At 32.1% G+C, this 25539-nt stretch overlaps 1 protein-coding gene across 1 annotated transcript in view; it reads right to left on the minus strand.

Moving 5' to 3' along the window:
• Positions 1–1144: 1144 nt before the first annotated feature.
• Positions 1145–25539, minus strand: part of CDH9 (cadherin 9) — a 113320-nt gene continuing 88925 nt past the window's right edge. Inside the window, exons 4-12 of the mRNA XM_074356624.1 lie at positions 23972–24091; positions 23215–23382; positions 20899–21086; positions 19683–19936; positions 9952–10088; positions 9358–9479; positions 5877–5994; positions 5524–5775; positions 1145–2074 (exon numbers count right to left, since the gene is read on the minus strand). Coding sequence (XP_074212725.1) covers positions 1587–2074; positions 5524–5775; positions 5877–5994; positions 9358–9479; positions 9952–10088; positions 19683–19936; positions 20899–21086; positions 23215–23382; positions 23972–24091 — 1847 coding nt within the window. The 3' untranslated portion in view covers positions 1145–1586. The remainder of the gene's footprint in view (positions 2075–5523; positions 5776–5876; positions 5995–9357; positions 9480–9951; positions 10089–19682; positions 19937–20898; positions 21087–23214; positions 23383–23971; positions 24092–25539) is intronic.

Raw genomic sequence — 25539 nt, forward strand, 5'->3', positions numbered from 1 at the left:
AGAAAAATTTCAAATATTTCTTAAGTACTCAGTATGTTTTTGCTTTCTCGGCATTAAATCAAATCTTTAATATGTGCTCCCTATTGATGGTAAAGTTACTGAAATAATCTTAGCCTTTAAGAGGAATCACCATGGGCATGACATTTGCTCGTCAAAAAAGGAGTAATACATGAGAAAGAAAAGGATAATTCATGACACAGAAAATGGATATCATGCATGTAATCTCCCTCTGAAGGACCCATCTTTCAATTTAGATTTATTCTCCAGGCCAAACCAGGGCTAGTTTGCTGCATTGCAGTCTTTCAAAGATTTGCTAATGATTATCGTGCAAAATTCTCCTTCTCTCTTCTTTCCCAAGTTTTAAGGTGTCTATATTTTCTTTTCTGGGCAATCCTAATCACTAATAAAACTTTACATTTCTTAAAGTTTCTTATCGCTAGTCTGCATGTCACTAATTCTATCAAGATTTGCTCAAATACAATGACTTCCAACCTCTACAACAAAATTATTAATTTAAAAATTATTGATACACATTTTAAATGTTACCCAAATTATATTCCATGAATTATCTATTCATAAAGAAAAAAAAAATCAGAACTATTACTTCTCATCCTGAAAACTATACTGTTGATGAAGAAAGAGTGATTTAGATTTTTTTCTTCATCTACATAACATTACCAACACATACTTCATTTACTCTCAAATAAAAATCACTGCTCGATACCATGGGAAAGAATTGTACAAAAAACTTATAGTTAATTATTCACAAGTAAATTTATAATAGTTTATATTCCAAATGTGTCTCACATCCTTATCAATGGGTAAACATCAGTGGTTTGATAAACATTTGTCCATATTTGAGTAGTTGTAGCAGAAAATCACAATTTGCTCTAAAGCTCCTTTATAGTCCTGTCGCCTTCTAGTTCCAAATTACATGCTGTAATTTAGCTGCTTTTTCCCTGAGTAAATCATGTTTTACTTTTAAAGATGTTTAAAAAATGTTACAAGTGAGATCAGAGCTGCTTCTAGGAATTAAATAAAATGAAATTTATTTTTATAAATACTATTTTATTTCATAAAAATACAAAAATATAAATATACATTTATAAAAATATGAATGAATTAACACAAAGACATTCTTCAACTAAATAAATATGGCAGTAATAGTCATTCCTATTTCTTTAGGGATATATTTTTTCATATTAATTTACAAAGCGCTTGCACAATGTTTCATTAAATAGTAAAGGTGACTAAGTCAGTTAAGAAAACATTATTTATAAAGTTCTTATATCTAAGAAAAGGCACAAAAAGCCTTTTATGGATTCTTATTGATTATTGATGTGATATACTTTCCTTCAGAGATTGTTAGGCAAAGAGGGTGAACTGGTTATTATTACTTTTTAAGATCTATGTCATTCGTATTCATTCACAGAAACTTACTGATTAAGCAAACCCTTACTAAGACAACACCTACGTATTGTTTGTAATTTTGATTTTTAAAAAAATTTCCTCCAAGGAAGAGAATCCACTCCATCTAGTAACAAAGAGAGTACTTCCACTGACATCTATGAAGTCATACCATACTCTTAATCTCGGTCACTATCGTCACCCCCATACATATCAGCAAGTTTTTTAAAACGAGGCCCCCAGTCGCTAAGGTAATCGTAATCTTGATTACAATCTGCTGTGAGAGATTCCAAAGAACTGAGTGAATCTGCTATGGAATCATTCCCTTCATAGGCATATGTTGCCAGTGAATCATAAGGAGGTGCACTTGGGTCGGAGTCATTTTCTTTTAATCTCCGATGAATAAAATCTTGTACATCAATGTTTTCCCACAGAGGCACAGTCCTCCTGATCTGAAAAATTGTTTCAGGCATTACGTCCCTCCTAAGTTTACTGTCTTCTCTAGCTTCTGGATTCCTTAATGTGCCAATGTCAAACGCTTGGGTATCTTCTTCCCCACCGCCTTCATCATTGTAGGTCACGATGTTGTCCCGAACATCATCTTTTGAAATTATCAGAGGTTCCTTTTTTCTTTGCCTCTTCAATGCAGCAAACAGCACAACTAAAACTATTAACAAAAACAAACAAATAAAAATAACAACAAAAAAGGGACAGAGAGAAAATTGTGGGATTCCATGATCCAGGCTTAAATTAAATGTAACACACTTCTGTGTTTGTGGTGTAAGAGGCATTACATTCATTTGGATATAAAAAGTAACTATCCTATACAGATTCACAATGACTTAGGCCAATGACTGGATGCACTGTATTGATAAAGAAGCAGATAGTATAGTGCCATTTGTTTACTTTTAAGACTCAATTTCTTATGGGGCTCTGGCATTGAAAAACTTTATTCAACTATGGCCAATGCATTTAGTCAACTGTAAGTATATAATCATTCATTCTTCCCCAATGCATGTTTGTTTCAAAATACTAAAATTCTAAAGCTACATTATTATCCCAAGAGAAAATGAGCACCAATTTAATATTTTCTTAATGACTCAAGAGAATACATGTAAAACATTACTCACATATATGCATATATACATATTTGCATTATATGCATAGGTTGTATGTATATGTGTATGTATGTTATGTGTATATATTACACATGTGTTATGCATATATATATATATATATATATATATATATGCTGTTGATCTCATCTATTCCCATATGTCATATCTGTTTAGCTAAATTTTTTTATTGATCTGGTTTTGAAAGTCTGCTTAAAATATGAAATATAACTCTATAGGCTACAATATAAAATTCAAACTCAAACTCATCCTTAAGTTGTAAGTTGTAAGTATAGGCCTCTATAACTACACTAAAGTCCTGTCCAGTGCTGTTGTCATATTGGCCAACAAACTTTTCTCACTTCCTACTAGTTGGTAGAAAGAATACAAAAATTTTATTAGAATTATCTTCACTAACTTCCCAAGAGTTGACATTGAATGCTGAGTTATGTTGGAGACATTTCTTAAAACTATGCATTAAAAATGAGATATATCTATACTCTCACCTACTAAAGATCGAACATAAGTTAATTAAGTCCAACATAAATATGAAATTCACCAATCTAGTGAACCATACAGTAAGTTTAACATTGAATGAACTAATTTATAAATTCTCTACTGTTTTTTTGCATAGAAGAACAACCATAAAGTCAAATTGTTTTAAGGGTTTCTTAACTAATAAAAGGTTTACAGACTTTCACAAATGGTCCCTAGAACCTGGCCTCAGTGTTTTCTCCTTTGCCAGGTCAAATTATCTGCTTCTTTTCCCTCAACTGAGGTTTTTAATCTGGGATATGTGAATAGTATTTAGAGAGGCTAAAACAAGAAACTGAAAAAAGTGCATCACTGTTTTCACTAATCTGTAACCTGAGTTTTAGCATTTTTTTTCTGTAATGAATATCAGGATAAACTGTAGTGATAGTACCAGTATGTGTGACTATTAAGCCAACAGAAATTACAGGTACTTTATATTGCATTATGGTTAGGACATCTCGAGGGATCATTAGACTTGCACTAGAACAAGGCACATGTAACAGTAATCAAGCTTGTCTCCCTTTTTGTTTTTTGTTTAATTTGGACAAACATATTTCCTTTTGTGTTACATGTCTTATTTTTATAAATTTAAATTATTATTCTAAATAGGTCCATAAGCTGTATCTGATTACCAAAGGTGTCCAAGGAACCAAAAAGATTAAAAAGCCCTGCCCTAGGTTTTCATCCTCTACTTTGCCTTGTAACATGGATATGAACTAAGAACCACATTTTTCAAACTGTAACAGGGTAGGTCTAAAATATTATTTTCCGTGCTATATTACCACCTTGCAAAGAGCAGACTCTGCTAACTACAGAAATATAGTAACTGTGTCCAGCCATTAGTATAAAGACTTGAATAGCAGCAAGGATGTTTAAGGAGCTTTTATGATGAAACTTTATGAGTTAGAACCCATTTTAACTAAAATAATAGAAAATCATTCCACATTTAGGCAAATAAATTGGGAAGATACAATAAAAGAAATGTATGCCTTCTATATTACTCAGGGCAGAAAGATGGCAGACTTTTCAGAATGAAAGAAGCCTTCTAAGGATTTCAGCATAGAGAAAAATATAATACAATTTAGTTGGATAATGTTATACTATCTAAACTTATTTCGGAGGGGTGGATTTTGTTCCTCCATGTATGCATGCATGTCTTTATGTGCGTGTTATTGTATTAATATTAAAATTTAAAAATTAATTTTGAAATATGCATAGTTCTATGTTGTTTTAAATTAGAAAAGTAGAACTATTTGAGCAAATAAAGCAATATGGTATCAGTAACACTTAGCTAAAAGGATAAGCCAGAATTTAATCTCCCTGGGGATACAAAAATATTTTACAGAGGAGTTGAACTTTCTAGCAGCAGGTGGAGATGCAGACTGCTGAAGGTTATGGTAGTAGTGTCTATGTTCTAAACCACCCTGAAAAAATGTTCTTTTAAATAGTTGGATCATCTTAAATGAAACAAATGTTTTCCCCTCACTTTCATCAGTTCCCCACTGAAGTCCTGCAAGAATATCTGGCCAAAGGGATTTCATCCAGATAGCTTGAAAGGATTTTCAATGAAAAGGAGCCAAAACATATGAGCATTGGAACATAAATTTGGCCAGCTCTCCTGCCCTAAGCATTCATTTTGGATGAATATTTGATGGAAACAAGTTTTGGGGGAATGTTTTACAGTGGAACAACTGTTTAATTGAATTAAATCATTGTCCTGTTAGGGCATGCTCAAATAAAACATTTGCAATTGGAAGCATGACTCCATTATGAAACATTGCTGGACTAGGTATGACCACAATGCCATAGTGATAATTTTTTAAATGAATTTAAACTTTTAATTTTGTATACTGGACCTACACTTAACACATTTTATGGAAAAAAAAATTACCTTACTGTGACAACTTAAGTGCATTGGCCAATTCTATGTCTGATATACATCGCTTGGTATTTGTTAGGAATATTATGTGTAAAGTAGTCTTTTGTATTAAGGATAATGGTTATAAAGGAGAATTCTAGAATAGAACAGTCTGGGTTTGAATGCTAGTTTAAATGCCCTCTAAATGAGTGACTTTGTGTAAGTTATTTGACCTTTCTGTAGAAGAATAAAAGTATTTACCTTATACGGTTGCTATGAAAATTCAATCAATTATTAGATGAAATGTCCATTGAAATGTGACCGTGTTAACACAAAACACTATAAATATAAAATATATTGTAAAATATACCTATATAACATTAGCTATTATATCTTGGTTTTTGGTCTCTTGAGAGCTAGACCTATCCCCATGCAGTCAGAAACTCAATTTTATTTTTTAATTGAAAGAACTATTTTAATACAAAGTTGAAAGTTTCAATCTTTATCTATAAAGAAGAGTGCTCTTCAGTACTGGGTCGTGAGGGAGAGAATTCCATGAGTTGAATGAGCATAGCTTGGGGGTGCATATCATTCAGGGACACAGCTTACCAAGCAGTATGATGACACAGAGAAGGATGGCGATGAGGGCCCCCGTGCTCAGGCCGGCAGAGAGGACCAAGGCTTCGGCGTTGCAGGACTGCATGTTGCCTTGACTGTCACAGGCGCACACACGAATGGTGAGTGTGCCAGTGCTGCTTTGAATTGGATAGTCATTGTCAAAGATCAAAATGGGCAGTAGGTAGGTGCTCATTTTGTTGCGGCTGTACCCATCTTTTCGAGTCATGATGCCCGCTGTATTGTCTGGGAAATAAAAAGGTGGGGAAAAAACAAAAAAATCAGACTAGTTCTTAAATTTTGCCTCTTGGGATTTCTTAATATTTGGCTTTAAAAATGTTCCATACCTTTATTATCTACAATGGTGAAGTTTGGATTGAGGGGAAATTCAGGCACTGGTTCAAAGAAGAATTTGTGGCCTCGGGGAGGGTCATCTTTGTCCATGACACTGACAGTCTGAATCAACTAAAACCAAATGAAAATTAATTAATTTAAGCACAACAGAAAGCAACTCTTGCTATTACAAGACATTTTAAATCAGCGTTTGTGCTTTAAGTATATCACTGAAATGAAATAAACAAAAAATATGCCACTTTCAGAAAATTTTTCCAAGGCTTTTTATAGTTCTGTCTAATGTAACTTATTTAATGAGGAATGAAAAACACCTATCTAGTGTCAGTTTGCAGAGGACCTGTATGAATCGTTGTCTGAGTCCTGGCCACTATAGCATCCAGCCTTACGGAAAACATTGATCATTCCAATGTCTATCTTCTTTTAACATTGTTAATATATATTACCAGTCTGCTTTGTTATTTGGTTACCAATCTAATGCCTCCACTAGATAATGATTGCTTCAAAGGCAGAGAACATAACAGATGCATTAAAAAAAAATGCTTAGCACAACCACTCCTAGAGATAAAGGAAACTATAAATAGAGTTTTGGAAAAATAAGCAATATTCTGCATAATATCAGAAAGCAGAAGATTTTAAAGCTATGGGGCACCATAATTATAATCACATTGCATACTTTATTCAAATTGTTTGCTTTTCTTTTTAGTAGTATTCACAAAATTTAGAAGAATGTAAAAATAAATTCTTCTAACATTTTGTAAAATCATTCTTCAACTTGAGAAATTATAGCACCTCTCAGCTGTGCTCGCTGTAGGTCAGAGTTGTGCCATAGTGTGAAGATAGAGCAGAAATGACAGGTTGGGCAGAAAAATTCCATTGAACATTTTATCATGGATAGAACACAAAGCTACACATCAGGGTGCCTGTTTTCTAGTCCTGGGTCTGCCATCTGTGTGATTTGTAATCACAGTCATTTAATTATCATGACTTTCAAATTTCTCTTCTACAAAAACAAATAGTTGCACCACTTTTTTGAGGTATAATACTCCACATTCTATGATGAAGAATTACTGGAATTTCATTGTAGTTTAGTGCATCCATTGCTTTGGTTGTTGTGCACCTTCTATGGCCATCCCAGTCTGCATACTCACTAGTCAATACATTTTCCTCTTTAACTTGATATTAACTATATAATTTCATTCATTTTACTGATAAAATGACATGTAACTTTATGTTTCTTTATACAGTGTTTCTGAAAGTGCATAATTAATACAAACTTGATACACTTTTTCTTCTCAGAAGATTGGAGCATGACATTGAAAAATTCACATAAGATCTAATATTCTTGCTCAAACTTCTATTCTAGAATAGCAATAACATAGCTAATATTTAGTAATATTTTAAACATAAACAACATTGATCCTTTCATTATATGACACAAAGAGAGATACAGAAAGAATGTCATATAACAATGGAAATAGAGATTGGAGTAATCTAGGTCCACAAACCAAGGAATGCCAAGAATTGCCAACAACCACAGAGGCTAGGAAGTGGCAGTGAAGGATCCTCCCCTAGAGTCTTTTGAAAGGCCATGGACCTGCTGACACAATGATTCTGGACTTCTCACCTCCGGAACTGTGGGGAAGAATATATTTCTGTTGCTTTAAGCTAACTAGTTTGTGGTAATTTGTCATGGTAGCCTTAGAAAACTAATATGGCTGTGAAGACTTTTTAAAAATGGCCAAAATTATGAAAAAATGTTCAGCTCCAATAATTTTGGAGGAATTCATGTTAATATTATCACGAGATATTGAGTATTGGTAGATATTTAAAACCTAGTGTTGCCTAATAAGTGAGCAATTATCTACAATTGGTGGAAGTTATTACTAACCAATACAGATACAGAACGTATCTGGAGAGCAATTTAGAAGCACTGATGAATATTTATGGATAAAATTTATTTCTACTTTGAGGAGTATATCAAAGAAAAATGGTACCAGGTCATATATGACTATAAGTGTATTATAATGCTCACTGTAGGGCTGTCTGCTAGAGTAACGTTTTGTTGGTAAACCAAATTTCCATTAATAAATGTGTAGTTGAATAAGGTAACTAATGTGTAGCTTTGCTATGAAAAGTAAGCATCAAGTTAAAGATAATCATTCACTGAACTGAGCGTATTCCCATTACATGTTACAAAGTGAAAAAAGGAAAACAATTTTTAATCCAAATAACTGCGTAGTGATTCTGTGCAGGTGAAAAGAAAATAAAAACTTCATTTGTATTTCTCTGTCTGTCAGTGGAATGTGATATGCATCTCTGTCTTAGCCTGCTTGAGCTACGGTAACAAAATACCACAGAACTGGATATCTTAAATAGCAGAAATGTATTTCCTCCCAGTTCTGGAGGTTGGAAGTGCTGATCAGGGTATCGGCACGGTGGGCTTCTGGTGCGAGGTCTCTCCCTGGCTTCCAGACAGCTGCCTTCTGCTTTGAGTGTTTGTAAAGACATAGTGATCTCTCTGGTGTCTCTTCTTTGAGGGACACTTATCCTGTCAGATCAGAGCCCCACATTGTGCCTTCATTTAACCTTAACTGCTTCCTTAGAGACCCTACCTCCAGATACAGTCGTATTGGGGAACAGGACTTCAATGTATTAATTTTGGGGGGACAGGAATATTCGCTCCATTATAATGTCTACTAGAATAGATGAAAGACTGTATTTCACTTCATTTTCTATATTAAAAAGATGATAGAATTATATATGATTCTTAGCAGCTGACTACTTTTTCCTTAAAGAAACATCTAAATAACTGGTTAAAATTTCTTTCAGTAAGATTTGTATAGTTACTGCCATTTGTTAAATACTATATTAATGTACACATGAACATACTCTGCATTTTCTTAAAATTACTTTAGATATATCTGAAATATTACTTTATAAGAGGACTTTGTAACTCTTGTACAATCTTTCTTTATCTCACTAATACTAATGTTGAAAAATCACAAGCAAAATACAACCTGTATCAAACCGAAGTATCTTGATTGAATAACTGAAAGTGGGAAGATACAATCAATGAAACAATTATTATGATTTCCTTTATATTAACATTAAACACTTATTTTCATACTTCATGTTTTATTTAATAATGCATTTTCATTCTATTCATGATTATAACTCAGTATCAGTATAATTATTAATCCAGGTAGGAAGTTTTTAATATATATGAGATTGATTATGTAACTGGCATGTGAAGTAAAACATATATTATAATTTTCCTATTATATTAATGATATAAAAACCAAGTTAAAAAGTCATCTTTTTAAGCTCATTGTGAGCTTTTTGGTAAGAGGACATAAACAAGTGACAAGGAGGACTGAGAATAGTTTGCATGAAAAAAAAATTGCGCAAGTAAATTAATGCAATGTCATCTGCCTTTGTGAAGAGAAACTTTTTTTTAAGTTTATAATAACTTACCTGCCCAGGTTTTGCATTTTCACAAACAAATGTTTCATAGTACATGGCAAATTCCGGAGCATGGTCATTTATATCTAGAATTCTGATGAAGACAGGAATGTGGCTACTTTGCTTTGAGTTATCTGCAGAAAGAACATGTGGGAGATTTCAGTCTCATTTAAAGAGTAGTGGTGATACTATTTGCCCCATTTGTAACTTAGCAACAGATCATTTCTGTGGTATTCACGTCTTGATTGGGTTGCTGATGGATATCTCAGCTTCTTATGTGGTTCAGATGAAAAGCATGATAAAAAGAGGAGAATATAATTGAGAATGAATATTATTTATAAGAGATAATTTTCTTAGACTGCCTATTTGGATGAGGTTAAATTATATTTTTATCCTGCAGTAGGGTATAAAAGGAAATCAAGTTTAAAATAAATGAATATTTGATAATCATTAAAATAATTGAAAAATCCACACTCTAAATCATTTCTCTCAGACCTTGCTATATTAGTAAAATCATTCCAGTCAAGAAAACAAGCCTACTTAAAGCTATTATTTTACTACTTTGGAGAAAAATAACGTGTTCAGATAGATGTATTTCCAACTTACTTATTTCTGTGGCTGTAATAGTGATGTTGTGCCAAGGAGTTGATTCCCGGTCAAGAGGCTTCAAAGTGAAAATAGAGCCATTTTCTGAGTGAATACTGAAAATCCGGTCCATATCAGTATGCCGATCAACAGAGTATCTAGCAGAAAAGACTCATAAGTCTAGGCCTTGTTTTAACATTATAGTTCATCTGCCATATCTTAAAGTTATAGGTAGTTCACACAATGGTCTGATAAATGTGACAAGTAAAATACTGCATTTTCTGATATAATGTAATTCTCATTTAGACAATTTGATAAATTTGACCATTTTCATTATTACTATTCTATGATTATATGTGCTTTGGAGTCATTATTTATACTTGTAAATCCTTGTGGGAGATTTTAAGTGAGATTTTAATTGTCACTTTATTTATCATTTGCATTGGCTTAAATGGAAATTAAGTTGAAAAAACACATAAAAGCATGTATCCATAGAGTCCTTATGATTATAAGTGAATATGCAGAAGCTGTTGTAAAATACATGGCTCTTCAATGGTTCTCTTCAAGGATCATCTCAGCTGAATCAGAGGTCTTCCTCCAATCTCTCCCTTCAACCTATTTCAGATAAAAACTGAAGTGACAAAGGTCTGCAGAATTATGTGACTCTTTCTCATCAAGGCTGAATGTGAAAGATGTCACCATAAACTTTGTACCATTCAGTAGTTGGCAAAATATTGCCCACCCCCCTCCAAAGAACGTCCATTTCCTAATCCCTGGAACCTGTGAATATGTTACTTCATGTGGTAAAAGTAACTTTGCAGGTATGATTAAAGCTAAAGATACTGAGATTTGAGATTAATCTTGATTGTGTACATGGGCCTAAACTCATCATAAGAACTCTTAAAAGTGGAAGAAGAAGCAGAAAAGTAAAATTCTAGCTTGTATGAAAATCCTTTAGTTGCATCAGGCCATGATAGGCTGTACTAGCTACCGTTCTTGCATGTTTAAGGTTTCTGCTGCGGAGTGTTTAATTGAGCCACATGGGACACTTAGTGTGTCTCAAACGTTATTGTTTATATGAATCACATGGGACTCTTGGTAAAAACAGATACTGATTCAGTAGGTCTAGTGTGGGAATGGTCATTCTGCATTTCTAACAGACTGTTAGGTGAATCCCAGTAGTAAAGTCCATAGACAAGGCTTTGCATAGCATGAGACAAGCTGGTTAGAATAAGGACAGTTAAAGGAACAATAATGACAGAGAACAACTAATTAGCATCTGGTATCATCCTTACTTTTCTGGGTATCTATTAAAGACACTTAGTAAATGAACTTCTTTTTAATCTGGTGAACTAAGGAATTAACTTCTGTTATAAATCTGTGATATATCCACTATCAGGCACTGATTTTGACAAAAATAAGAAATAGATATTTAGGTTTCTAAACATGGTGAAACATTGGCAATTTTTAAAATATTGTATGAAAATACATTTATCCAAATTCTGTGATTTTTTTTGTGGGTCATTTTAATAAAGAACATGTAACAGTCTATTGTTAAAAGAACTTTGCTTAACTTAAGGGATCCATTAGTAAACTCAGGTTTCAAAAATAATTTTAACAATTTTATATAGTATATTATGTGCTTACCTAATTTATTTTCTACTAAACTTTATGAAATTATTGTTTTTGACTCATAAATACTGCTTCAAAGTGAGTCTTTGGGCATGTGGAAAATATATATATTGGGTTTCATCTTAAAGGTAGAATCGCTAAAACTTTTGCATAGTTGGTCTCGGATTTCTTTCTGTACTTTACTCCCATAAATATGAAACCAGCTCAGTCACCTTCTTGTTGTCCTTTGGAAATGTTATGCAGTGGACAGTGAAGCTACATGGAAAAGGTAGTATTCCACCACTTTTGCAGTAATTGTGATTATAATTTTTTCTACATGCTTGTTCTGAAAAAGAGGGGATTTTTAAAAAACTCAAATGACATACGGTCACTGTCCAAGAGTAACCATCTTTCTGGGGTGCAAAATCCTAAGTAAATAGAGAATAATTTAGAAACTTGGGTATAAAAATTATTAAAATGCATAATGGTGTGTATATACATATATTTCCAGAAGCAAAAGTTATGTTGGGTTTTAACTAAGAAATTGTCAGACAAGGATCTGAGATAGTTCTTATCTTTAAAATAATCCATTAATGTACTAAAATCAAGGATGAAAATCATAATGAAATTTTCTCTTTTTAATTTCTATTGCCTAAATAATGCTAAAATGAAACAAAATATAGTGTTTCCTATCTCTAGGTTTCAATCTTCCTACAGTTTAATTCCTAATGTGGGCTAACAAAGTCACTGGACCATTAAAATTTTTTTCCTAAAGTATCTACACCAAATTCTGATTTTGAGTACACATAATCCTAAAAGGAACACAAAGAATGAAACTATGTGCTGAATGGAACTCAATTAATAATATTTAGTTGTATATCTTTATCTCCATTGTTGAAAGGTCAATAGTTAACCATTATCTGCTTATTACTGAATAGATGTTGGATTTCTTCCTGCCATTTGCATCAAAGACCAAAGAGGAAAATAAAAATTGCTTTGTGCTCATTGCTACTTGCCCTAGAGATTAGTTTGGGGGTTTCTATGATTGAGGAATAGTGAACAATTGTAACATTATGCAAATCTAGCTTTGACTCACTTGGAGCTTATGTGGGATTAAAGTAGGTTGGTGTTTTTGGCTGCCCTACTCTTAGGTTCAACTTTGAAAGGAACTGTTTTCAAGTTAAGAATTCATGAAGGAGAATCGCTTTGATGATTTATTAATAGTTCACTTTAACAGTAACACTGTAAACTTCCGGATCTGTATTCAGAAATTTGCTCTACTGCAAATGATGTCTTGCAGTTTTTCAGAGCTCAGAAATAATTTTCTTTTATATAGCAACCAGTGTTCTATTTTCAACACAGAATAGGATGTTCTGGTTTACCTATTAATAATAAATACACTGGATTGCAACAAATGACCAGAAAGAGGCTGATGAACACTTAATGCAGGACAAAGCTATCTCCATGTACCAGCAAATGGCTTATTAAAACAACATTTTATTGATCTCATTACATTGAATTTTGAACAATATATTTTTTCAAAAGATTATTGGCTAATTTTTTCAATGAATACCTTTTGCAGAGACAGGATCCAATCATATAGGCAGTAAAAATGACAATGTAAAAAGATTGCAAGAGAGCTAAACTGGCAGGTGAACTCTGGTTCTAGTTTCTGTTTTGTTTTGTTTTTAATGTTCTACTATTAAGAATCAAACACATTGTGGATCCCTGTATTTTCACCTACTATGAGAAAATATGTGTATTAAATTACAGACACCAGAATGAATCAGTAATATGCAGGAATTTGTCAAAGATGGCATTCCTTTTCCTTTTTATTTCCTGGATTTCAGCTACATCTTCCACTAAGTCAGTACAATTAGGCCATGAGTCTGCTTATTCATTTCCAGCTACTGCTTTCCAGAAATACTTTTATAGCTATGAAATATGAAATCGTCATTCCCCTTTAAAAAGGGAATATGGCTATATAATGCTTGAACTAAAAGTTCAAGAAGCCTTTTTATTTTTTTTGCAACTATTAGTGACATGATTTTAAAATTACTATTATTTTACTCTCTGTAATAAAATCAAGCAAATATTAAGAAAGTACTGATATATACAAAGGCACTTACTTATTCCAGCTTATGGTGGAATCATGTACATTGTATTGTGGCATAAACTGAATTTCTCACCAGCAAGTTTGTTTTGTACTTACTTCTCTATTTGATTTCAGTAAAAATGATTTCTTCTAAAATTTGTTGAACTTTAAATATGTTGAGCATAAAATAGGTGTGAAATGAGGCAGCATGTTATTTCAGAACCTGTAAAGCTATAATCAACCCTATAACTTGGGAAATCCATGATTACTAATGAGGTGAAGCAGAGCTGACAACAGCTGCTAATTGTAACCATAATCTCATGTTGCAAGTGGCAGATGTATGTCAGAAAATGTGATGAACAGATTTACTTGGTCGGGGGGTGTGGTGAAGATTACTTCCCAAATTTTCCCTGGAAAATATTTCTCCATGATGCTTATCATAGCCTGTTTATGTTCTGGGGATCAGTCATCGTCCTAAATGCTATCAGAGCAAACAAGAATAAAATATTCCAATGTTGTCTCCTTGTTGAATTATTGATGGTTTTTCACAATTACAATTGAAAATCTAAAGCTTTTTTTTCTATACATTTTTATACTAACAGAAATAAGCTTATGTATTATATTTTCAAGCATTGCCTTGTATTTTGGCAGACTTGGCAGTATAATTTTAGGAATATAATTTGAGATTCATTTGTTCTCCAAATATTTTTCCTCCCTTTGTTATAATTCTTGAGATTTTATAGGTAAAACTGCTGCGCATTGTTTTTTCAAGACTTGAGTACCCTGTAAAAAGCAAGTATTTCTGGGAGAGCTATAAACTTAAAAATGTACCAGCCACTTTTATATACCGTAAAGTAAGATTGCAAGTTTTACTGTTAGTCTTTGACTAAAAATTTTTTCTCTTAAAATTACATCCTAAGGAAATTATCAGATACAGGGAAGGAGGTATATATACACACACCAAAAAATGTAATTCTCATCAGTGATGCATTACCTACATTTTAGTATGTTATCTGTACAATGGAAGTTTATTAAGAAGTTTAATGACATTAGCAAATATTCATAATTGATAAAATACATAAACCTATATGTGTATTATATAAGCTCTACTTAATAAAAAATTGGAAATTAATAAATTGAAAGTTGAAATATTTGATGCAAGTAGAATAAAATAGCACTGGAGTATCTACTAAGGGGAGAATTACACATGTCTTATTTGCTACAAAATTACCTGTGCAATCCATTTTCTCTAAAATAAATGGCTACAGTTATATAATCAAAAACATGTTTGAAATGATATTTTGAATATCCTCTTCAAATATAAAATAAAAGGGGTTGGATTTACCATCCCCCCCCCAAAATAAGCCACTAAAAACTAGTTGAAATATATGAAACTATTTTTGCAGCATTAGATATCAGGAGACAGAGAGGGTAATTTCTGAGAAAAAGAGGAAGAAACAATGTGATTCCTAAAACTGACTGCTCCTTGAGAGGGTTTGTAGAGTATAATGCAGGAAGTGGGAGCCCAGATGGAGTCTGTCAAACCCCTGAGTTCAGGAAATGGTGCTGAGAGTCCAGGGAGACCAAGGTAGCTAAAATTTGCTGGGCAGAGAACTTCAGAGGATAGAGCTTCACGGAGAGAGAACTACAGCAATTTAAAGAGGACTCTACTCAACCCTTCAGCTGAGTACTGATCAGAACATGCATGGGAGCAGATAAAATGAAGCCACAGATATAACCAACTGTAAGGGCCTGAGGGAGCAACACTGAACTGGCATGCATCTGAAACAGTTCTAGTTCCCACCAGCCAAAGTAGAAAAACCCATAACTCATTGGGCTTTGGTAGATTATTTAGAAATCTCATACCTGACTTCTGGAGAAAAATTAGTTCTAGACAAAAGGCTGCTAAAGCAAGGGTCAAAAGGATTAAGCTGTTTCAAGTAACTTAGCCACACATCTAAACACAGCTCAAGAGTATTTATGAAAATGCAAAGCTGTCCCACACTAAACACAGTAAAACACAGTATTTATCATCCAATCACAAATCATAGGCATGCAAAAAACAGGAAATGTGACTGAAAAGAAAAATCTGTCAATTGAAACTAACCCAGAAATGATGCAGTTGACAGTTATCTGAAAATGATATTTAAGATGTTATTTTAAATAGCTCTATATGTTTACTTAGAAGAAAGAATAAGGAAATAATATAGATAGATAAATATATATAGGTATATAGATATAGATATAGATGTAGATAGATAGTGTCCTTCACAGAACTTCTAGAGAAGAAACTACAGTCTACTACTACAGTTAAAAATTATACTTGGATGGAATTAAAGCAGGTTAAATATTTCAGGAAAAAAAGATGATTAAACTTGAAAAGTAAGATGGATGGGAACTATTTAAAATGACTAAGAGGGGAAAAATAAGGCTAAAAAATAAATAAATAAACAGCACCAGTGAGCTGTTACACTTTCAAGAGACTTAACATAATTAAAATTAAATGATTTGAAAGAGAGGAAGGTAGGGCAAAAAATACTGAAGAAGCAGTGGTTGAAAATTTCCCAAGTTTGAGACAAGCCATAAACGCACAGATCCAAGAAGGTTAATAACTTCAAGTACAAAATATATGAAGCATATTAAAGAAAATCACATAATAATCAAATTGCTTAAAACTGGTGACTGAATTTAAATGCATCATAAGGAAAAACTAATTTACAAAAAGGAAAGTAGATAAAGACAGTGCAAAATCTTTACTATTACAACTAGAGAAAACAACTACTATCAATTTAAAATTCTATACCCAGCAAAAAATAACGATAGCATAAGAATAAGGAAATAAAAGGAGTGCAAAATAATATAAAGTATTAATTCAAATAAGGCAAAAATTAAGAAGGAGAAAAAAGAACAGTAATAAAACAAATAGCAATATGATAAACTAAACAGTATCAATAGTCACTTTAAATGTACATGGTCTAAACATCACAGTCAAAAGTCACAGCATGTTAGATTGTGCAGTGAAGCAAAACATAACTGTATCCTTCTTATAAGAAACATACTTTAAATACAAAAGCAGAAATAGCATCATATTTAGTGATGAAAACCTGTTTTCTTCATAAGACAAGGAAGAAGGCAAGAACTTCTGCTCTTGTCAGTTCTATTTAACATTGTTCTGGTGGTATTTGCCAGGGTAATAAAGCAATAAAAAATATAAAATATGTTCTTGATATGTAGACATAAAACCACAAAACATGGCTGAAAAGTTCTCTATGAGTGCAGAAATGCACATTGTATATAGAATAATATATTCAAAATTTCCTGAACCTGAGAAAGGAAACAGGCATCCAAGCCAGGAAGTACAGAGTCCAAAATAGACTAATCTCAAAGTGGACCACACCAAGACATATTTTAATTAAAATGGCAAAAATTAAAGATAAAGAGAGAATATTAAAAGCAGCAAAGATTATGTCTAACTGAATCTCTTTGCTGTACACCTGAAACTAACACTGTAAATCAACTACACTTCAATAAAAATTTTAAAAATTAAAAAAAAAAAAAAAAAAACCAGCAAGGAAAAGGAAAAACAAGTTCCATACAAAGGAACTCCCATAAAGCTATCAATCAACTTTGCAACATAAACTCTGCAGGCCAGAGGGAGGGACACAATATATTTAAAGTGATAAAGAGAAAAACCTACCATCAAGAATACTCTACCTGGCAAGGTTTTTATTCAAATTTGAGAGAGACGTCAAAAGTTTTACGGGCGAGCAAAAACTAAAGAATTCAGCACTACCAAACCAGCTTTATAAGAAAATTTAAAGGGACTTGTCTAAGTAAAAAGGAAAAGGCCAGAACTAGAAATATGAACATTACAAAAGGCAAAATCTCATTGGTAAAGACAAGTATACAATAAAGGTGGTAAATCACATGTAAAGCTAGTAGGAAGGTTAAAAGACAAAAGTAGTAAAATCATCTACATACACAATAAGTAGTTAAGTGATACACAAAACTTAAAGTTACAAAAGATGATGTCATATACAGTAAACATGGAGGGGTGGTGAGTAAAAATACTGGGTTGCTAAAAGCTGTTTGTACTTAAGAGATCAACAAATTAAGATAAATAAGTACTGGTGATATAATGTACAACATGATAAATATAATTAACACTGCTATATGTTATATGTGGAAATTGTCAAAAGTGTAAGTCCTAAATGTTCTCATCACAAGAAAAACATTTTTCTGTTTCTTTAATTTTGTATTTATATGAGATGATGGATGTTCACTAAACTTATTATAGTAATCATTTCATGATGTATGTAAGTCAGTCAAATCATTATGCTGTGCACTTCAAACTTTTACGTTACTGAATGTCAGTTATATCTCAGTAAAACTGGGCAACAGTTCTATTGTGGGCAACAGATTAGATGAAGAAAAACTAGACCAAATTTTGAGGGACATAGTTTGCTTTTTATATAATTTTGTTCTTCGGTCTCAGCTTTGTACCACTGATGCCAGTCAAATTAGTCTATAAATGCAAAAAAATATATATATATATACACACACACATATATATATATTTTTTTTTACTACTAGAAAACTAGATTACTTATTCATTTCATTTTCATTTTAGGAGTTTTGTTTAATACAATTTGTGGATTTTAAATTAATATATTTTATGTATGCTGATACAAAATTGTGAGAGTATAATAATTTTCTGTGCATTGGGATTATCATAACTCATGTTTTTAAATTAATGTTGAACAATATATAAAATATATAATTTGAACCCAGACATTTATTAAAAAGAGAAAGTTAAGTGAATTTCATTCTAATTAACCTAACACTAACCAAATATTTCAAGCTAAACTCTGAGTATTAACTGCAGATTAAAATTTTATGAACCATTATTTTTATAATATATTAATCAACCAACAAATGAAATATTCATTAGAATATATTTAGAGCAACAAATGTTGCTTTGTAAATTAACACTTGAGGAGTAATTACATCTTAAACTAAATTTAATAATTATATATTCAGTATTGTGCTCATTAATTTTTTTATGTGTGATAGTATGACATAAATTCTAGGAAATTTGGGCATTCCCAATAATAATTTAACCATATATTTTCCTTAATTAAAAGTTAAATTTAAAAAAAGCAGAATTTTAGGCATCTTACTAGCCACCCATTAATAGACAGTATGTCAATATGTTATCTGTCTCTTTAGCCTCTGTGTCTTCATTGATATAGCTATCCATCTTCATCCACCCATCCTATTCATCTATTTATGTCACAACTGTATTTATATTCTCCTTAATCACCATGTATAGAAATTATTTAAATATTTCTGGCATATTTGAAAGCTTTGAAATTACTACAATATTCAAATTTTGGGAAAGTATTACCCTATAGTATTCAATACTATATTAATTTTTAATAGTTTTACCATTCTCAAGTATCATTACTCTCTTTACCAATCCTCTGTGTTATTAGAAGGTAATCGACATTTTGTTTCTCCAAAATTTTGATATTCAGTATGCCTAGTGACTATTTTCAAAAGAAGATATTTCAACAATTTTCAAGGTATCTCTTAATAGCTTTTCAAGTAGAGTATTTGTTCTAATTTATTTGTTTAGATCACTTATTACATGAACTGCGATTTATCCAAGAAGGACAATGAGACAAGAAACACATCAATAGCTAAGGGATTAAAATTATGGACTCTGGAGCCAGACAGCCTGATTCTCAAACCAAGCTTTGCTAGTGACTATTTGGCAAGTTATTTAAATGTTCAGTGTCTTAGTCTTATCTGCAGAAAGATATAATAGGAACTACCTTGTAGAGTGTGATAAGAGTCAAATGAAATAATATTTCCAGAGCACTTAGAATACAGCCCGACTAAGAGTCTGTGCCATAGAAGTGTTTGGTCTTATTACTGTACTTGATCATATGTTGAACCTTTTTTTTTTTTCTTTTCATGCAGCTTGTAAATAGCTAGAAGATTATTATTTTTCTGCAAACTTAGGTTTTCTCAAAGTACTTACTTTATTAAATTGTTCATGGCATCTGGGTCATATGCTGTAACCTGTCCAATGATGCTGCCCTCCTTAACATCTTCATCGACTTCTATCAAGTAAAAAATTTTAGTGAACACAGGAGGCTCGTCTATGTCTTCCACAGATATTTTGACCACAGCTGTGTCTTTAAAAGGTCCCAGGTGTAGGAATCGTGGATCAGGATGAGTGTTACTTGCATCCACTCTTAAAGTGTACAGCATTTTGTTTTCAAAATCTAAATTCTGAAGTTGAAGGAAATAAGAAAAATTAGTATAACAGAGCAGACATAACAATGGAAGACTGTTTCAAAATTTAATAACCACCTCTCATAACAATACCAATAATTCTGACTGAATAACTTTCCCACTTATTGCCTCATATCAAATAAATTAGTAAAAATTTGTTTTGCCTTACATTTATTTATAAGGAGTAATTTAATATAATAGTAAACACTATAAGGTTGATTCCCACTTAGTAATGCATTTTACATTTTGGTGGTCATAGCTAAATGAAGTATTATCTAATAAATACATAGCTTATTAATTTATTTCTATTATTGTTATTATTAAGGTTATACAAACTTAAAATCAGCATATAAAGTTGAGATTCAGTAAACTATTTATATGTTTCTTCCTTAGCCCTTACATTTCTAAAACTGGTGTTTTAAAAAGAAAAAAAAATTTTCATTAAACTGAACACTGTGGAAAGCAAGATGTGAATGAAAGCAGGGAAATTTCAATATTTAGCTAGATTATTCTATGTTACATTTTATTGTGTTCTCCTACATGCATTAAAAATCAAGAAATTCAACGTAAAACACATAGCATCTCCAGCCTTCATCTATTTGAATAGACCATAACACTTAACAATTTAAATATTTTGAAAAGTGCATGAAATAATGTGATGTTTGCATGCCTATTTTTTCTGCCATGGAGAAATATAAAACAAAAACTTTCAAGATTATCTAATCCTAGTTTGATTGTTGTCTACTATAAGCACAAATAGTTAAGGTTTTATAACAGTTTGTAAGTGTCAATGATGAAGATGCCTAGCTTATTTGGAATGAAATCACAACTTTCCCACTTAGATGAAGGGTAGACAGCATGTTAAGGATGAGAGAAATAAATCCTAGGCTTTTCTTCCCTGAAAAGCAAAAATAAACTATAAAGCACTCAATGAAAAAATGAAGACAGTGAGAAGAAACCTGTTTGACAGTTATAATCCCTTCCTGTGTATCCTTGTCAGTGATGACATCGAACATGTCTGCTCCATCTCCTTCAGCAATGCTGTATTCCATCTCAGCATTTTCCCCCACATCAGGGTCATTGGCTTTTATCCTTCCAAGATGAGTTCCAAGAGGTACAGACTCAGGAGAATGAAATTGATACGTACCTGAAAATTAAATCACAGCTGTTTTGACATTGCATCTTTAGATAACAAAATCTTTCATTTCCTCTGCCTTTTTCACATAAATAAATAAATTTCGAATGGAGTTTTTCATCATATTGAATTGTAAGCTGTCAAAATTATAGATTTATTAAGCTGGAAAAATAATTTATAAAGGCAGAACACTCTCATTTTGTAAATGAGAAATATATGTTCCAGGAAGATTAAGTGAATGTCTCAAGGTTATTTAGATAATAGATGGTAGTCCTGATATTAGAATCCAGAACTTCTGACTTAAGAGGGCAAGTAAAACAATAATTTACTGCTTGTCTGGAACTTTCAACGTTGTCATTGCAGTTTTACATATACTAAATAATTTAAGTAACATGTATTTATTCCTATATTCTAACTCAAGAATGGAAAAAAAATAAATCCATACACAGCAACTTCATCTTTTTTTGCTTGTTTAATTCTTTAACTGGGATATAAATGTTCTGTTTCCTGCAATTTCAGCTAATCATTATATTGCATTTTGCTGTTCATGAAAACGTTTTAGTTTGTGATTATTTATTCAAGAGATGATAGGAAACTATTACAAAAAAATGTTAATGAAAGTTAGAAATGTTTTTCAAATGTGCTGAAATCTACATAAGGCCAGTGGCCATCCCTGTTAATTTATTTAATCTAATATTAGTCCTCATAGGACCTCAGAGATAGGGCTCAAGGAAATCATCCCATAAAATTGGGGAAAGCAGAAGGCAAAACTAAGTCTCTCTGACTTCAAAGTCTATTCTCTTTCCAATTTGCTTGGTGATTAAGAAGATGGACTTCTAAATCAAACTACCCTGAATTTGAATTCTCATCACTGGGCAAGTTAGTTAAATTCTCTAACCCTTGATTTCCACATCTATAATATAAAATGAGAGCAATTAACTCTTAGGTTTGTTATGAAGATTACATGAAATTATGTCTTGAATATGCTCATCCCACTTCTTACTTCAAGGACATTTTTACTATTGCTGTTACAGTTTCAAACTTTCTGCTAAGATTATAGTAGATCATAGAATAATAGAGTGACAGGTCATTTAATGCATCAAATCATATTCTTTCAGTTTATATTTAAGGAAATGGAATACAAAGTTTAGATTTATTTAATTAGGCTTATTATTCATATTCTCAGAAAACTTTATTTTTTTAACATTTATCATATGTCCACCATCCGGAGCTGTATCATCAAGTATTTCAAATTTGATTAGCCTGAGAAAATGCTTTTCTCTGTTGGAATCAATGCTATAAATTTAAGTTTGAGGGCCCTTCCCTTAACTAGGTATTCCAAGATAGAGCCCCTGAAACTTTTACTTGCTGCAAAATGGAAACATTTTCAGCAGATGATGAGAGTCTGTTTTTGTAGGATCTCATGGCATGCAACGAATTCATCGTTTAACATACATGCCCCAAATGGTGACAACTGAAAGGCTATTGACTGATTCAATCTTCACCAGTAGATGGCAGATACTAGCAAACTTTAACATATCTGAGATGTCACCACAACCAAGGCATACCATGATACTATGGGCCACTAAGGAGAGAAATGTGGCTAATTAAATCAATATATTGATTTTAATGTAGTATCTGATTTCAGAGATGTTAAAACATCAACAAGCCTGTGTTTTAGAACTGAATAAATAAGAGATTATAATTGTTAAGTACAAACAAGAGAGCTGAGGCAAGACAAGTGACAGACGTGAGATTTAAAGCCAGATTAAAGTCAGACTTGGGAGTCTACACTCCTAACTAGGAAAGAGATAAGAAAAAGAGCCAGATGATCATAGGAAATATTGGGATAGGTAGTCTAGAAAGTGTTATAACTCTTCAAAAGTTAGAAGAAGACTAAAGTTGCCAAAAAGAACCTCATTTCCTTGTTTTCTCCACTACCTACTCAATGATGAGAGTGATCATGATAAAAATGATGAAAGTCACTTTTAATATGTGGGAAATTGTCATATTCTGTGGGGGGAGGGGTTGTAGATTTGTCTTTATGCATAAATCAGTAGTGAAAATACTAGTAAAAGTGTTAGACTGTTCATAACGTGTTTGAGAAGCTCTCCACTGAGATTACTGAAACCTTCCTTACTCTGGGGAAATCGAGGAGGATTGTTGTTGACATCTGTCAGAGTGATGTTCACTGTGGTGGTTCCAGAAAGGCCTCCCATCTGGCCACCCATGTCTTTGGCTTGTATGACCACTTGGTACTGCTCTCTGTTTTCTCTGCTCATGTCTGGTAATGCAGTTTTTATTATACCTTTTGGAAAAAGTAGAAAGATATTTTACAACTTATTCACTGACTTTTAAAATTAAGCCATGCAAGATCCATTTTACAGAAGTTAACCAGAACAAACAGATGATAACATGCCAGTGTACCTCAATAAGTCTTTCACTCCATAACCAATTTAACATAACTCACAGAACAGAAAAAAAAAAAAATTCTTCCATGGGCTATTGTTCAGGGAATGAATTTTGCTAAATCAATTTAATTATCCATTTGATTTAAAAACTCAGCCTCAGTCAAAAGTCTTTAGATGAATAAGCTTGTTTAATTTTGACAATGGTCACATTCTTCAGGTATGGAGTATTTCCTAAGACATATAATTTATTGACTCTAAAATTTTGTATTTAGTGTCATAAATTTAAACTTAATAAATAGTGATCTAAAGAGCTAAGGATTCAAATATTTTCAAACAATAGGAAATTTGCTTTTGTTTCCATGGAATAACTATAAGGAATAAGTAAAACATGATATGCTTAATAGATAGCTTTTTAAATATAGAAATTAATAATGCATCCAGATGTATTATGTAATGAGAAAGATACCAACTATTATATGTTGTTACCTGATTCTGGGTCCACTGAAAAATATGGCTGTCCTTGTAATATGCTGTAGACCACTTTCGCACTATTTCCATAGTTGGCATCATCAGCATCTGTTGCAGTCACTTGTATGACAGATGTACCTACATGAATCCCACCCAAACACAGACACTTAAATACGTATAAATTTGAAGCTATCTTTCTGAAAATATATTACTGGGAGTGTGGTGTGTTAGTCCATGGTATAAATTTCAAGAAATTTGTTTTAATTATATTACTCAAAAAATATCACTTATCTCTTTTATTATTTTTAATTTAAATACTCCTTAATAATATTGTTTGAGCTATCTAAAAAAAAATCCAAAAACAAATTTTATCATAAGGATGAATGTAATAAGATAAATGCACTGCTCCGTTAATTGGTTGAAAATACTGTGATGGACAGCACTTTTTCACTGAATATACAATGCATGTGCAATTTTTAATTAATGCATTTATTGCTAACTGGAAATATATATTCAAAGATAAACTCAACCTTGAAAGCACTCCTGCTGCTTTTTATTCTGATAAATTAACTATATACTGTAAGTTGAGTGAAAATAGAGGCTCTGTTTTTATGAAGAAACAAACAAAAGATATAAAATTGACTGCCAAAATTTTTGGTGTGCAAGATATATATGACTATTGAGTGTCTGTGCCTCTCTTTGAAATGTACTTAACATAGTCATATATAATTGTACCTACTGACATGCTATGTATTATTATTTGCTACACATATGTAAGTCAGCAAATATACCCCCCAAAGTTAAGAGTTTATAATTGTGTCACATGCAATACTATAGTTTAACATTATTCTTTGTTTAATTTTATTTTGCAAATATTAAACTATTTTTCCTTAACTTTCTCACACATTATTTTTTAAAAGATAAGAGAGCTTTAAAGGAGCTAGCTTCAGGAGCTAAATATAATGTATATATACACAGTGTATACTTTATATAAAAATAGATATTTATACAAGATATAATATATTTATGGACTTTTATTTTCTAGAACTCTACAAATATTTAAAGCACGACTGTAAAACTACCGTTAACTAAAGCCTACCATGTAGTGCTTGTGTAAAATGAGTTTGTAGGACATTTTCCAGTATATTACACAGAATTTTTCAAATTGTTGACTCTGATTCTTACATAGATTTTAAAATTATTTTGGAAGGGTGATTTCCATATTGGCTCTGTCACCTACTTTAATGCCCCGCATCTATTACACATTCATGGTTCGTCTAATTGAGTTGTAGTGAACGTTTCTCAAAATTTGCATGTATACACTCATGCAGATTCTAAAAATCAGTACGTTGCACATTAAGGTTAAACTAACAGCTTTGTTTTTCATCAATGTGTTTGAATACCAATACATGAATTTAGCAAGTCTTTTTTATGTTTTCTCAAAATTAGCGCAAGAATTTGAGCTCTTCCTCCTGAGGCCTCTGTTTCTTCAGCTGCAACCAAATTGATATGTCCTGTGAGAGGACACACTACAATTTACTCGGTTGGTCCCAGGTGTACTCTTTTATCATTTAAAAAACATCCAT

This window comes from Camelus bactrianus, chromosome 3, assembly GCF_048773025.1.
Source record: "Camelus bactrianus isolate YW-2024 breed Bactrian camel chromosome 3, ASM4877302v1, whole genome shotgun sequence".
NCBI lineage: Eukaryota > Metazoa > Chordata > Mammalia > Artiodactyla > Camelidae > Camelus > Camelus bactrianus.